Source organism: Nicotiana tomentosiformis, chromosome 11 (assembly GCF_000390325.3).
Source record: "Nicotiana tomentosiformis chromosome 11, ASM39032v3, whole genome shotgun sequence".
In the NCBI taxonomy this organism is placed as follows: Eukaryota; Viridiplantae; Streptophyta; class Magnoliopsida; order Solanales; family Solanaceae; genus Nicotiana; species Nicotiana tomentosiformis.
This window is the reverse complement of record NC_090822.1, coordinates 109,928,567-109,939,946: the sequence shown is the minus strand read 5'-3', so window position 1 is coordinate 109,939,946 and position 11,380 is coordinate 109,928,567. Positions and strand designations below refer to the sequence as shown.

Below are 11,380 nucleotides of genomic sequence, written 5' to 3'. Positions count from 1 at the left end.
TAAAAGTTACCTGCAATAGATAAAACAAACTAACTTTAGTCTGATTTTGTTTTTCTTGCATTATCTGTTACCGAAAGAATATTACATGTATCTGTAAAAAAATGAACTAATAATCTAAAAAAAATGAGGCATATTATCTGTTACCATGAATTAAAATAAAATACACTAATATTGCTAAAATTAATTTTTACTGATAGTAGAGTATTAAAACCCTACTTTAAATCACTATTTTAATAGAAGAAAATGAGGAGACTAAAAAAAGCATAGAGCCGTTGCGTGAATTGGTTTATGGTGGCCGTGGGACCAATTGCAAGCTCAGAAATTCCCTCAATAATTTGTATTAGGGGCCGGGCCGTCTTAATAATTAAAACTCGAAATAAACAAAACCAAAAAATACTCTGTATTCCACTCTTAATCAATCAATCAAATCATCATCTTCTCGCCCTTTCACTCTCATAAATACCTTCCCACTCCCCTCTCACTTCTCATCCTCACTATTTCCTCTGTTTCTTTTCTACAGTTTTTTAAATTTTTCTTAGTAATGTCTAAAGAAGTAGAGGCAGTGTCTGAGCAGCCGGCGGAGTATTCTGCTAAGGATTACACAGATCCACCACCAACTCCGCTTATTGATTTTGAGGAGTTAACTAAATGGTCACTTTACAGAGCTTGTATTGCTGAGTTTATTGCTACTTTGTTGTTTCTTTATGTAACTGTTTTGACTGTGATTGGGTATAAGCATCAGTCGGATACTAAAGATGGCGGCGATATCTGTGGCGGCGTTGGTATTCTTGGTATTGCTTGGGCTTTTGGTGGTATGATCTTTGTTCTTGTTTACTGCACTGCTGGTATTTCTGGTGAGTTTATGCCTCATTTCTTGTAAATTTTTGTAGGTTTTAAGTGTTATATACTGACACAATAGAAATATTTTAGTTACATGCTTATTATTGGTTTTATTATGTTAACAATTAGTAATGTTTATGATATAATTGTGTAAATAATTTTACGACGTTTGTACATAGTCATTAAAATCATGCTAATATTTGGTCATTTAAATAATAATTACAGGTAACTTTTCATAGAAATTGGGATTAATAATTTGAAAAATAAGGAAGATTGCCTTCTATAACATATTAAAATACACTAATAATGTCAATATTGGTGTATTTTTTGTTTTGTTGAAGTTTTTTTCAAATACACGTTCTTGCTATCAGGTTGTTTAAAAGATGATTAGAGGTTATTGTCTGTAAAAAATAGATTTAGTAATTTGAAGAATAAGATAAATTATTTATTACTCCCTCTGTGGCCAATTTATGTGATATTTTCCGGTTTTGATATTAAAATTTCTTAATTTTGAACGTGTATTTAGACATAAAAATATTATAAGTCATAATAATTAATAATTTAAAAGATATTTGAAAAAATTACTTACGGTCAAAAAATAATTTGTTTCTCTCGAAAATATAACACCTGATTATAACATGTTAAAATAAACTTAAAGTATAAATATTCCGTTGTCTTTACAATTTCTTGCAAGTTTTGTAAGTTGTTACATGTGCATAATTGTAGGTGGACACATCAACCCTGCTGTGACATTTGGGCTATTTTTGGCAAGGAAAGTATCATTGATCAGGGCAGTATTATACATGGTATCACAGTGCTTAGGTGCAATATGTGGTGTGGGTTTGGTAAAGGCTTTCCAAAAGGCATATTACAATAGATATGGTGGTGGTGTTAATGTTATGGCAGGTGGACACAACAAAGGTGTTGGTTTGGGTGCTGAGATTATTGGTACCTTTGTTTTGGTCTACACTGTCTTCTCTGCTACTGACCCTAAAAGGAGTGCCAGAGACTCCCATGTCCCTGTAAGTTTTCTACCAAAACTTTCTCAAATCCCAACTTGTCTTTTGAGTTTAAAAAACTTCATATTTCTTTTTCCCTGGGTTATCCTTAAATTTTATGCACCAATAATGTAGAAGACTATATTTAACACTATCAAATCACGCTTAAATATAATTACATATAACTATCTCGAAAAAAATGAGATTCATAACTTGCAAAATAATGTATCCGTCATAATATGTTAAATTACTCTAGATTTCTTTCCCCTTTCCTTTTTACTTGTCTATTTGTTTTTATTTTCTTGTGTCTAGGGGGTACCACTCTAGGACTAACTTTATCACTAGAAATCAATGGGCTAAATCCATACACACCCCCCCCCCTCCCTTTGAGGTGATGTATAAGACGTTAGTGCGGGCTAAAGACAAAGCTACCATTGACTTCTAAAGCATGATTAAGACGAGTAATGGATAAATATTTGTGGTGGTAATTAGCCAGTGTCTCAACCCACTATTATTTATAGACTAAATTAAAGTGGGAGGTGACCTAATTAAAACCACTTTAGAAAACATAACCTCTACTTATTTTTTGTTTTATTTTTTAGGTGCCAGATGCGTAAAATAGTGGAGAAGATTTTTTTTAAAAAAATGATAATCTAAAGAAATTTTTATGCTATAAGATCACTCAGAAAAATTACAACTATTTTTTAACATTTATCACATTTCTATTTAAATTAATAAATGATCAGGTCCCTTAATATTTGACTATATGATTTACAATAAAGGTATTGGCACCACTTCCAATCGGATTCGCTGTATTCATGGTCCACCTTGCCACCATTCCGATCACCGGAACCGGAATCAACCCGGCAAGAAGTTTTGGAGCAGCCGTGATTTACAACCAGGATAAGGCTTGGGATGAGCACTGGATCTTCTGGGTCGGACCATTCGTCGGAGCTTTCGCCGCCGCCGTCTACCATCAGTACATCCTCCGAGCTGGCGCCCTTAAAGCTCTTGGTTCCTTCAGGAGCAATGCTTAGAGATTTTCATGCATGAGAAAATTTGTAAATAAAATGTTTGGATGGGAAAAGGGTGTATTTTCTGTTCTTTTGAAATTTTTCTATCTTTTCTTTTTTGGATATTGTACTTAAATTAAATCTGTTTGTATGTTTGCTTCCTTCTATTTTAATTTCCTTATCCTTTGTTTTTTTTAAATCTTGTTGGCCTTTTGTATTTTTTGTTTATTTAATTACTGGTTCCTCGTACATTATTGTGTAAATGTTGTGTCCCTCTCTTGTTTTTTTTTTGGTTTTCTTGCAAATTACCAATCTCGTCATAGTACTGATTGATACCTATGAGAAAATAACAATAAAGAGAAATAAAGCAAACTCGAGAGCTCCGTCTTCCATAATTTCTTTCTATTTTCTTTTCTTGTTATATCTTTTGGTGTTCGATATTCGTACTGAGACCTCTAATATAGACGTGTATATAAGGCTTATTAAATGAGAAAGTGCTTCATAACAGAATTTTTTTTATGCCTTTCATTACTTCATCTGCTTGTGTTTCCTTGAACAAGGTTCGAGATGAGTATTATGTGTTTTGGCAAGATGAGTATTATGTGTTTTGGTGATGGGTCAGTCCGGAGAACTTGAAGCCAGGTTAGACTGCAACTTAAGTTAGGTAATTTTGATTGTGAGAACTTGTGCGCTTAGACTTATGCGTCAGGTAGTGTCCATATGACTGAAGTTTGTGGCTTGATGAGCGGCTGGATGACTATGTGATGGTTTGAATGTCACCAGAAAAGTTTTTCGAGATGTAAAAAGGGTCCTTGGGTGTTTGATATATGTCTTGATTTGATGCATAATCTAACGTGTTCAAGGATCTTTCACGAAGACTCGAACTCAAAAAAAAAAAAAAAATTATTCATCCATTGTGGTTGTATTTTTCTATATTGACATGATAGATCTTACATCTCGTTTCATGAAATAAAGTTAATCTTGAAAGCAACACGGTACCTACGAGAGGAATCTCTTAAGTAATCCATTTCAGCGGGGTGTCATTTTCGCGAAGACAATAATGTTATGGATCATTTTGTTAACGGGCAAGTTATATACGGATTACCATATAAAAATAGTAACATATCGTGTAATAATTATTTTATTATTTACTGATAAGTATAAATTTGTTATAAATTGTTTGGTATATTGTATTAAAATTTTGAAATACGAAAGTGTCCACAAAAATACGAGACAAACTGCTTAAATATCCATTCCGCTCCTAAACGTGGTAATTATTCTACATTAAACATTTTTTTATTGTTTTAAAATCAATAGTACACACATTATAAGAATCAGACCTGAGAAATGAGAGACAAGTAGGAAATGGTAAGCTAAACAAGTAAATGTGTAAATGACAAATATTTTTTCATTTTACATGCTCTTAATCCGGTGGTTCTTATACATGTATTGTTATTAGTTATAGAATAAATTTAATACCCAATTGTTAATACAAATAATTCCTAGATTGTTTTTAAAATGTTCTGGAATAGAGGCGGAACTATGAATAATGGAGCATTATCATATAACTTAAGTGATACAAGATAGGGTTGCAGCACAATTACCAATCCCTATTTAGGCCATAACCAAGATTATTTCCAAATTATCAAAACGACCCTTACGTGTTCCTAAACCTACGGCTTGTTTCAAGCATCCTTATCCTTAAATCTATTATACTGTTCATAGAACTCTAGTTTCTAACCATATATTATATCAAAATTCGCTTTTTGTGGTGATGCTTCTCGAAAGTGCTATAATTGATCGCGCTTTTATTTATTAAATAATCCTTATTTTAAATGATATGGAATATTTTTAGATTGTTGGGTCTACATACCTTTAAATAACCTGCTTTGTTTTGCTTTTTTATATTTTTTCTTTTTGAAGAGATAATGTTCCTCTTATCATTTTGTCAATTTTAAGGGTTGGTGGGTTCCTTTCTGTCCCCTTCATCCATTGCTCATCGTTTTCCAAGCTCTCTCTTTCGTTCATTTTTCTTTTTCTTGGTGTAACTGAGTTGGTGAGTTTTTGCCTTTCTATTAGAAGTGATGATGAGTATTTAAACTGTAAAGAATTAAGTAATGATAGTTTACAATGAATACGATGCCGCACATTTGCCTTAAATTTATAAGTGGGAATCTGGAATTTTCAACTTTGGATATACCAGAAAAAGGGCCACATAATCACATATAATGGGTTATGTTTTTATAGTTTAAGTGGTATACTGTTTAACCAAAAAATAAGATATTTGGTCGAAACCTATTTTTAGAAGAACTCGGATTACTGATAACTAAATAATTTCTTACTTTCTCAGTAACTCACTTAAAAGAAAATAAAGTTGACAAAAAGTAACTAAAAAGAAAGAATAATTGATTGCACTGAATAAGCAAGAGAAAGTGAATATATTTCGATAGTACTCAAAACGTGTCTTTACAGATGAGATTCTCCCCCTTATATAGGAGTTTACAAATATATTGTTTCCTCCTATTTATGGCGGAATCATTATGAGCTTTAATGGTATTAACTGTCCGTTATGATTGGTAATCATAACTGTCTATGAAGATTTTGTAACGATTCTGATTCTCCTTCTTCATTAATTGTAGGTCCGTGAATCTTCCCTCTTTCCAGTCTTGATTCATTCCACTCGTGCCTCTTCAGCAATTGTTTTAGGTTCGAACGTTGGTTCTTCATTATCTCGTGGGTGTTTGTCTCGTACCTCTTGCGCTTCATACATCTTTTAAATAAAATATGCCAGTTGTCATTTCCTCATTGTTCCACGTATCATGCTCTGTCAGCTAAATATAATTCTACGTGTATCATTTATTTACCACCAATACAGATAGTCCCCCGACTCTCTGAATATTCTACAATTGAATATTCGGTAAGTGGTGTGTATTTATGGCGGGAATTCTTTGCCGTCGTATCCCAAGTATCATTGTGCTTTCTTCAGAATTAACGCGTCGTATGTCACTTTCATTTAATGCATATGCCACGTGGCTTTTGATAATTGGTTCTGTGACTTCTCAGCGTTTTTTAGGACTTTTCATACTTCTTAGGTTTTATGAAACCTTCATTCTACAGTGTTTTTCTTCTTCATTCTTCCTTCTTTTTTCGACGCATATTTCTCTGTTAATTCCTTATACAACCATATCTTCATCAACTCCTGACCCTCGCAAAGTCGTAATTGTTGATGAACTTGCTCCTTCATCTACTTTTGTGAGAAGTAGAAGAGGAGGCAGACTTCGTAGTTTAGGTTTGTTATCCACTCGTAGTTCTTCATCTCAAACCACTACTCCCACTTCTTCTTCTTCTAAACCTAGGGCTTCTTTAACCCCTAGATCTTCTTCTAGAAATAGGGAATCAAATAAGTCTATACGTGAACCAACGGTTGATGAAATTGTTCCATAGGAATTTTCTTTCTCATCTGATCGAGAAACCATAAGAAATCAAGTTTCTTCTTTAGCTTCTCATGATCGTGCCGATCTTTATCCTACTCAAATTACCGCTAGTTTAATTTCTCTTGTTCGAAGAGAATATAACTGGAAACCTGACTTCCTAGTTTTAGTTCCTGATCCAAACCAAAGAATAACCTCATATCAGGCTGATAATTCCTTTATTTATACATATCCTTTCACTTTAGGATTTAGACCACCATTGACCTAGTAATCATTGAATTCTGTCACTTCTTTAATGTATGCCTGGGACAAATTGGTCCTATTGTTTGGAGGGTTGTTACATGCCTTCGTTACCTATCTAACTTGGCTTCCCTGCCTTTCACCTTTCATCATTTGCTTCATCTTTATTCCCTCAAAATATTTTGTGAAGGGGTGTTTTCACTTGTGGCCAGAAGCAAGAGGGTATTGGTTATCCCCGAGGATGATAGAGACTGTGGCTGGTATGCCCGCTTTGTAGCTGCTCCCACAAGTGCTTTGGTGGGTGAAGAGAATATGCCCTTTTCCAGAAAAGTTGAATTTTGCACGTAAGTGTTTTTCCTTTACCTTTTCTTTTCTTTCTTGAAACAAGAAACGTTTAATCTCGTGTCAACTTTTTCAGCAACCATGGAAGTTTTCGAGGAGATTCCTAACTTTCGTGCTTGGGTAGAAAAGTTATTGTTAGTTTCCCCTATGGAGAGAAGGTCTTGGAAGTACCTTTCTCAAAGGTTTGATTGAAAAGTCAAAACACACGGTACCTTTTCTGTTCAATTTCTCTTCTTCTCTTGTGTTGGCTTAGGAGCTTCTTACCAAACTTCTCTCTTTTGTTAGGATTTCCTATTCGTGGTGTCAGTACCGCGTCTATTTCTTCTACAAGACTTTCTGTATCTCTTGCTCAAAAGAGAATTTTGAGCTCTTCATCGAAAAGAAAAGTTGATGGTTCTCGTGGCTCTGAGGGTGAAGAAGAACAGGAAGAGGGTTCTTTAGTGCGCAGTCGTCGGGTTAGGAGGCGAGTTATTTCCGATGATAAAGCTACCCCTCCTTCAAGTTCAATCCCTTCGAGACTTTTAGATGAGCCCGAAAGTGCTACATTAGTGATTTCCGATGAAGAGATGAATATTCCTCCTTGTGATTCTGTTGATCAGTTGTTTACCCGTGATTTTGATAATGAAGCCTTTGGTCCCGTTTCTGAAGAGTTGCCTCTAGCCTCTCTTCCAGTGTCAGTACCCGTTCATTCTCAAGCTCCCCTACCTGAAGTTGCTGCTACTGCTCCCCCGGTGACTGCTTCCACCTTCTTTACTATTCTAGTTGCTACTACTTCTCATGCAGAAGTTGGGCCTTCTAATAGCAATAAAGCGATGAAGAAGATTATTATTGAGGTTCCTGAGAGTGGGAACTTACTGAAAAAATCTGGTCAAGTTGATATATGGTTGAAACCATTGCTTGGTCCAGTATAGAAGGCAAAATTGGAGAGTCACGGCTCATTGACTTGGATGAATGATATTATTTATTCATCTCTGAAAGTTCGAGTTTTAACTTTACTTCTTTTCTTTTCCTTGTTGTTGTTTTCTTTTATTTAACCACAACTCCCTTCCTTTCTTTTGTAGATCAATTTGATAGGCATGGAGCTTATGAAAAGAATTGTTCATACCGAGCAACAAGTCATTGATTACTGTACCAAAGCTGACAACTGGAAAGAGCAATTTGAGGGTCTTCAACTGGACAAAGAAGTTTTGGTTGAAGAGAAGAATGCGTTGGAGCAACAAACGAAGATAGTTGCGGCTGAGTTAGCAATTGAAAAGGCATCTTCAAGTCAAGTTGGCAAAGACAAGGATATCCTTGAGTCTTCATTCGCTGAGCAGCTTTCGAAAGCCACTGAAGAGATAAAGGGGTCTGAAGGAACTTCTTAGCCAGAAAGAGACTTATGCCGGAGAGTTAGTTCAATCACTTACACAAACTCAAGAAGATCTCCGTGCCTCTTTTGATAAGATCAAGTTCTTGGAGAGTTCTCTTTCCCCTTTGAAGACTGCCTTTGATGCTTCCAAAGTTGAGAAAGAAGAGTTGAAGGCTGAGATTGATCAGTGGAAGAAAGATTATGAAGCTCTTGAAGATAAGCTGACACTCGATGTGAGTTGGGCTTTTTTGAATACCCGCCTCAAAACTTTGATGAAGGCTAGCCAGGAAGGCTTCGACCTGAATGTTGAGATCGCCAAAGCTAAAGAAACGATTGAAAAAACTCAGCAAAGTCAAAGCTTTTCCTCACTTGAGGTTGATGTTCCCGAAGGTGATGATCTTATTCCTGGTAAAGTTAGTGTTCAATCCCCTACTCCCCAAGCTGAATCTTCTCTCGTTGCTGATGATGCCACCTTGGATGCTGCCCCTTAGTGTTTTTCATAACTTAGTTTTATTTGAAACTTTTTTATGGGAAGTTTTTTTTTCTTTTTGGATTGGATGTTAGTTTTTACCCCTATATATCTTGTTTTGGGGTTTGATAACAAACAAGTACCTTAGTTTTGGCCGAGTTTAATATATAAATCTTTGCTTATTTTGATGTTGCATTTTTGTTTTACTCTTTGGCTTTTAAATCTGCATTTAAAATGCTTTAATATTTCGTGATTTTGATAGACACGAATTTTTATAAAAGAGGGCCCTTTTATAAATGACACTAATGAAGAAGACGTCTCAACTTCATATTGGTGTAAATATATGAAAGTAGTAAAAAAAGGAATACTTTGAGGAAGTTTCATGAATAATTTGAGGAAGTTTCATGCTTTGAATTTTCAAATTTTAAATAACACTTTTCATGTATACAAATAACTTTTTGTACAATATCTACAATTATTTCATAACTGTTTTCTTTGTAACATGTTTCAAAATTTCGGGTCTTATTTAGTAACCCGTGGTTAATTATTGCTCTTAACCTATAAACTCGTAGGAACTTGAAATGTATCTTGTGTCCATCTTGTATATTTCCCGCGAATTTATACCTTATCAAGGCTACTTCAAAGGTTTTTGACTCAGGCTTATTTTTTGGCTCTTGATTAGCTCTTGACTTTTGACATTTGGGCTGATCCAGGCTTGAGTTCTGACTTTTAATATTCTTTGCCTTTATATATGCAGTCCCCCAAGTGTTAGAGCTTTGAAGTATAAAATCTCGAGCACTTGATTGTTCCTTCCATTTGGTCCATTTCTTGAAAAGAAAAATACATACGGGACTCGGAGGTATACATTTAGATGATGTCTGCTTAACCCTTTATATTTCCATCAGAAAGGCTGTAACCTAGACCGGGAATAATTATGTATTCCACGTGTCTTTCGGGTCTAATGTCATCATTTGGTATGGGCTAGCTTTTTGCCTATCATCTAAAATTGTTAGTATAATTTAAAAGAACAAAATAAAATCACGGTTGAGTGATACCTGACCGTGGGTAATTCCATTGCCTAGAAGTAATACGTCTTTAAATGAACAACATTTCAATTCAACGGTAGTACCTTGCCTTCCATGGTTTCCAACTCATAAGCCTATTTTCCAGTGATGCTTCGAATCTTGTAAGGACCTTCTCAATTTGGACTCAACTTTCCTGCACCAGTTGCTTTTGTTGTTTGAAAACCATTTTTGAGAACGAAGTCCCAAATCTTGAAGTATCTGAGATGAGCTTTCTTGTTTTAGTATCGCTCAATAATTTGCTTCTGAGCTACCATTCTTATTAGAGTCGCTTCTCTCTTTTCCTCGAGTAAATCTAAATTCGTTCTCATCTTTTCACCATTTGATTCATCAGTTGCTTGTGTAAATCTCGTACTTGGCTCACCTATTTCAACTGGAATTAAGGCTTCAGCACCATAAACAAATGAAAATGGAGTCTCTCTCGTGCCTATCTTTGTTGTCGTTCGATAAGCCCATAATACTCCTGGTAGCACCTCAGGCCACTTGCCTTTTGATTCCTCTAATCTCTTCTTCAAATTATTAATAATAACCTTATTTGTTGATTCAGCTTGTCCATTGGCCACGGGGTGACAAGGTGAGGAAGTTATTCGTTTAATCTGCCAACTCTGAAAAAATTATGTGACTTTCGTGCCAATGAATTGTGGACCATTATCACATCCGATTTCTCTTGGCACTCCAAATCGGCATATAATGGTTCGCCAAATAAAGTCCATGACTTCCTTCTCTCGTACCTGTTTGAAGGCTCCTGCCTCTACCTATTTGGAAAAATAATCTCTTAATACTGACAAAAACTGTACCTTTCATTTAGCTTGTGGCAATGGTACCATGATATCCATCCCCCACTTCATGAATGGCCATGGGAAAATAACCGTATGTAATAGCTCTGCTGGGCGATGGATGTTATTGCCATATCGTTGGCATTTATCACACTTTGCCACAAAATTTTCTGCATCTTCTTCCATTTTCGGTCAGTAGTATCCTGCTCTAATTAAAGTCTTTACCAAGGATCTTCCTCCTGCGTGATTTCCACAATGTCCCTCGTGTACTTTTGTCATCACATATTCTGTCTGAGCAGGTCCGAGACATCTTGCTAAAAGTCCTCCGAACATTTTTTGATATAAATTTTCTCAAATTAAGAAGTAACAGGCAGCTTTTTGTCGAAGTAACTGAGACTCTTTCTTGTCTTCGGGTAAAGTTCCATACTGCAGAAAATTAACAAATTCGTTTCTCTAGTCCCAAGTTAAATTATTGAAATTTACCTCATTTTTATCTTAGTCGAGTGCTGAATGAAACAAATGTATTACGATAACGTTTTATGCATTTGTTATTTCTGCAACTGACGCGAGATTTACTAGTGCATCTGCTTCCGTATTTTATTTTCTGGGTATTTGCACAATTTCCATATCTAAAATTGTCTTATCAATTCTCGTGCCTTTTCCAAATATTGTTGCATTCGTGCCTCTCTAGCTATATAAGTCCCCTACATCTGGTTAACTACCAACTGGAATCACTTTTAATTATGATTTGCTCTATAGCCAATTCTCGTGCCAGTTCCAAACCTGCAATCACAACCTCCTACTCTGCTTCATTATTAGTAATGGGATAACATTTTATTGT

General features: G+C 35.2%; 2 protein-coding genes across 2 annotated transcripts; one reads left to right on the top strand and one right to left on the bottom strand.

Moving 5' to 3' along the window:
* Positions 1–362: 362 nt before the first annotated feature.
* LOC104108452 (aquaporin PIP2-7) lies at positions 363–3,114 on the top strand. The gene is made up of 3 exons (XM_009617494.4): positions 363–854; positions 1,567–1,862; positions 2,621–3,114. The coding sequence occupies exons 1-3, from the start codon at positions 542–544 to the stop codon at positions 2,873–2,875; spliced, it is 864 nt and encodes a 287-aa protein (XP_009615789.1). The 5' UTR covers positions 363–541; the 3' UTR covers positions 2,876–3,114.
* A 6,870-nt stretch (positions 3,115–9,984) lies between these two features.
* On the bottom strand, positions 9,985–10,725 carry LOC138902013 (uncharacterized). The gene is made up of 3 exons (XM_070189817.1): positions 10,633–10,725; positions 10,495–10,518; positions 9,985–10,368 (listed from the first exon to the last, which is right to left on the bottom strand). Exons 1-3 carry the CDS (start codon positions 10,723–10,725, stop codon positions 9,985–9,987), a joined length of 501 nt encoding a protein of 166 aa, XP_070045918.1.
* Between the last annotated feature and the right edge of the window lie 655 nt (positions 10,726–11,380).

Bases quoted from the DNA above. Each gene is read 5' to 3' on its own strand.
- LOC104108452 (XM_009617494.4), top strand. From the start codon at position 542: ATGTCTAAAGAAGTAGAGGCAGTGTCTGAGCAGCCGGCGGAGTATTCT. The intron at 855-1,566 runs GTGAGTTTATGC...GCATAATTGTAG, and splicing joins CTGCACTGCTGGTATTTCTG to GTGGACACATCAACCCTGCT. The intron at 1,863-2,620 runs GTAAGTTTTCTA...TTTACAATAAAG, and splicing joins CCAGAGACTCCCATGTCCCT to GTATTGGCACCACTTCCAAT.
- LOC138902013 (XM_070189817.1), bottom strand. From the start codon at position 10,725: ATGGAAGAAGATGCAGAAAATTTTGTGGCAAAGTGTGATAAATGCCAA. The intron at 10,519-10,632 runs GTTATTTTCCCA...TTTTCCAAATAG, and splicing joins CAGCAGAGCTATTACATACG to GTAGAGGCAGGAGCCTTCAA. The intron at 10,369-10,494 runs GTACGAGAGAAG...TAATTTTTTCAG, and splicing joins AGGCAGGAGCCTTCAAACAG to AGTTGGCAGATTAAACGAAT.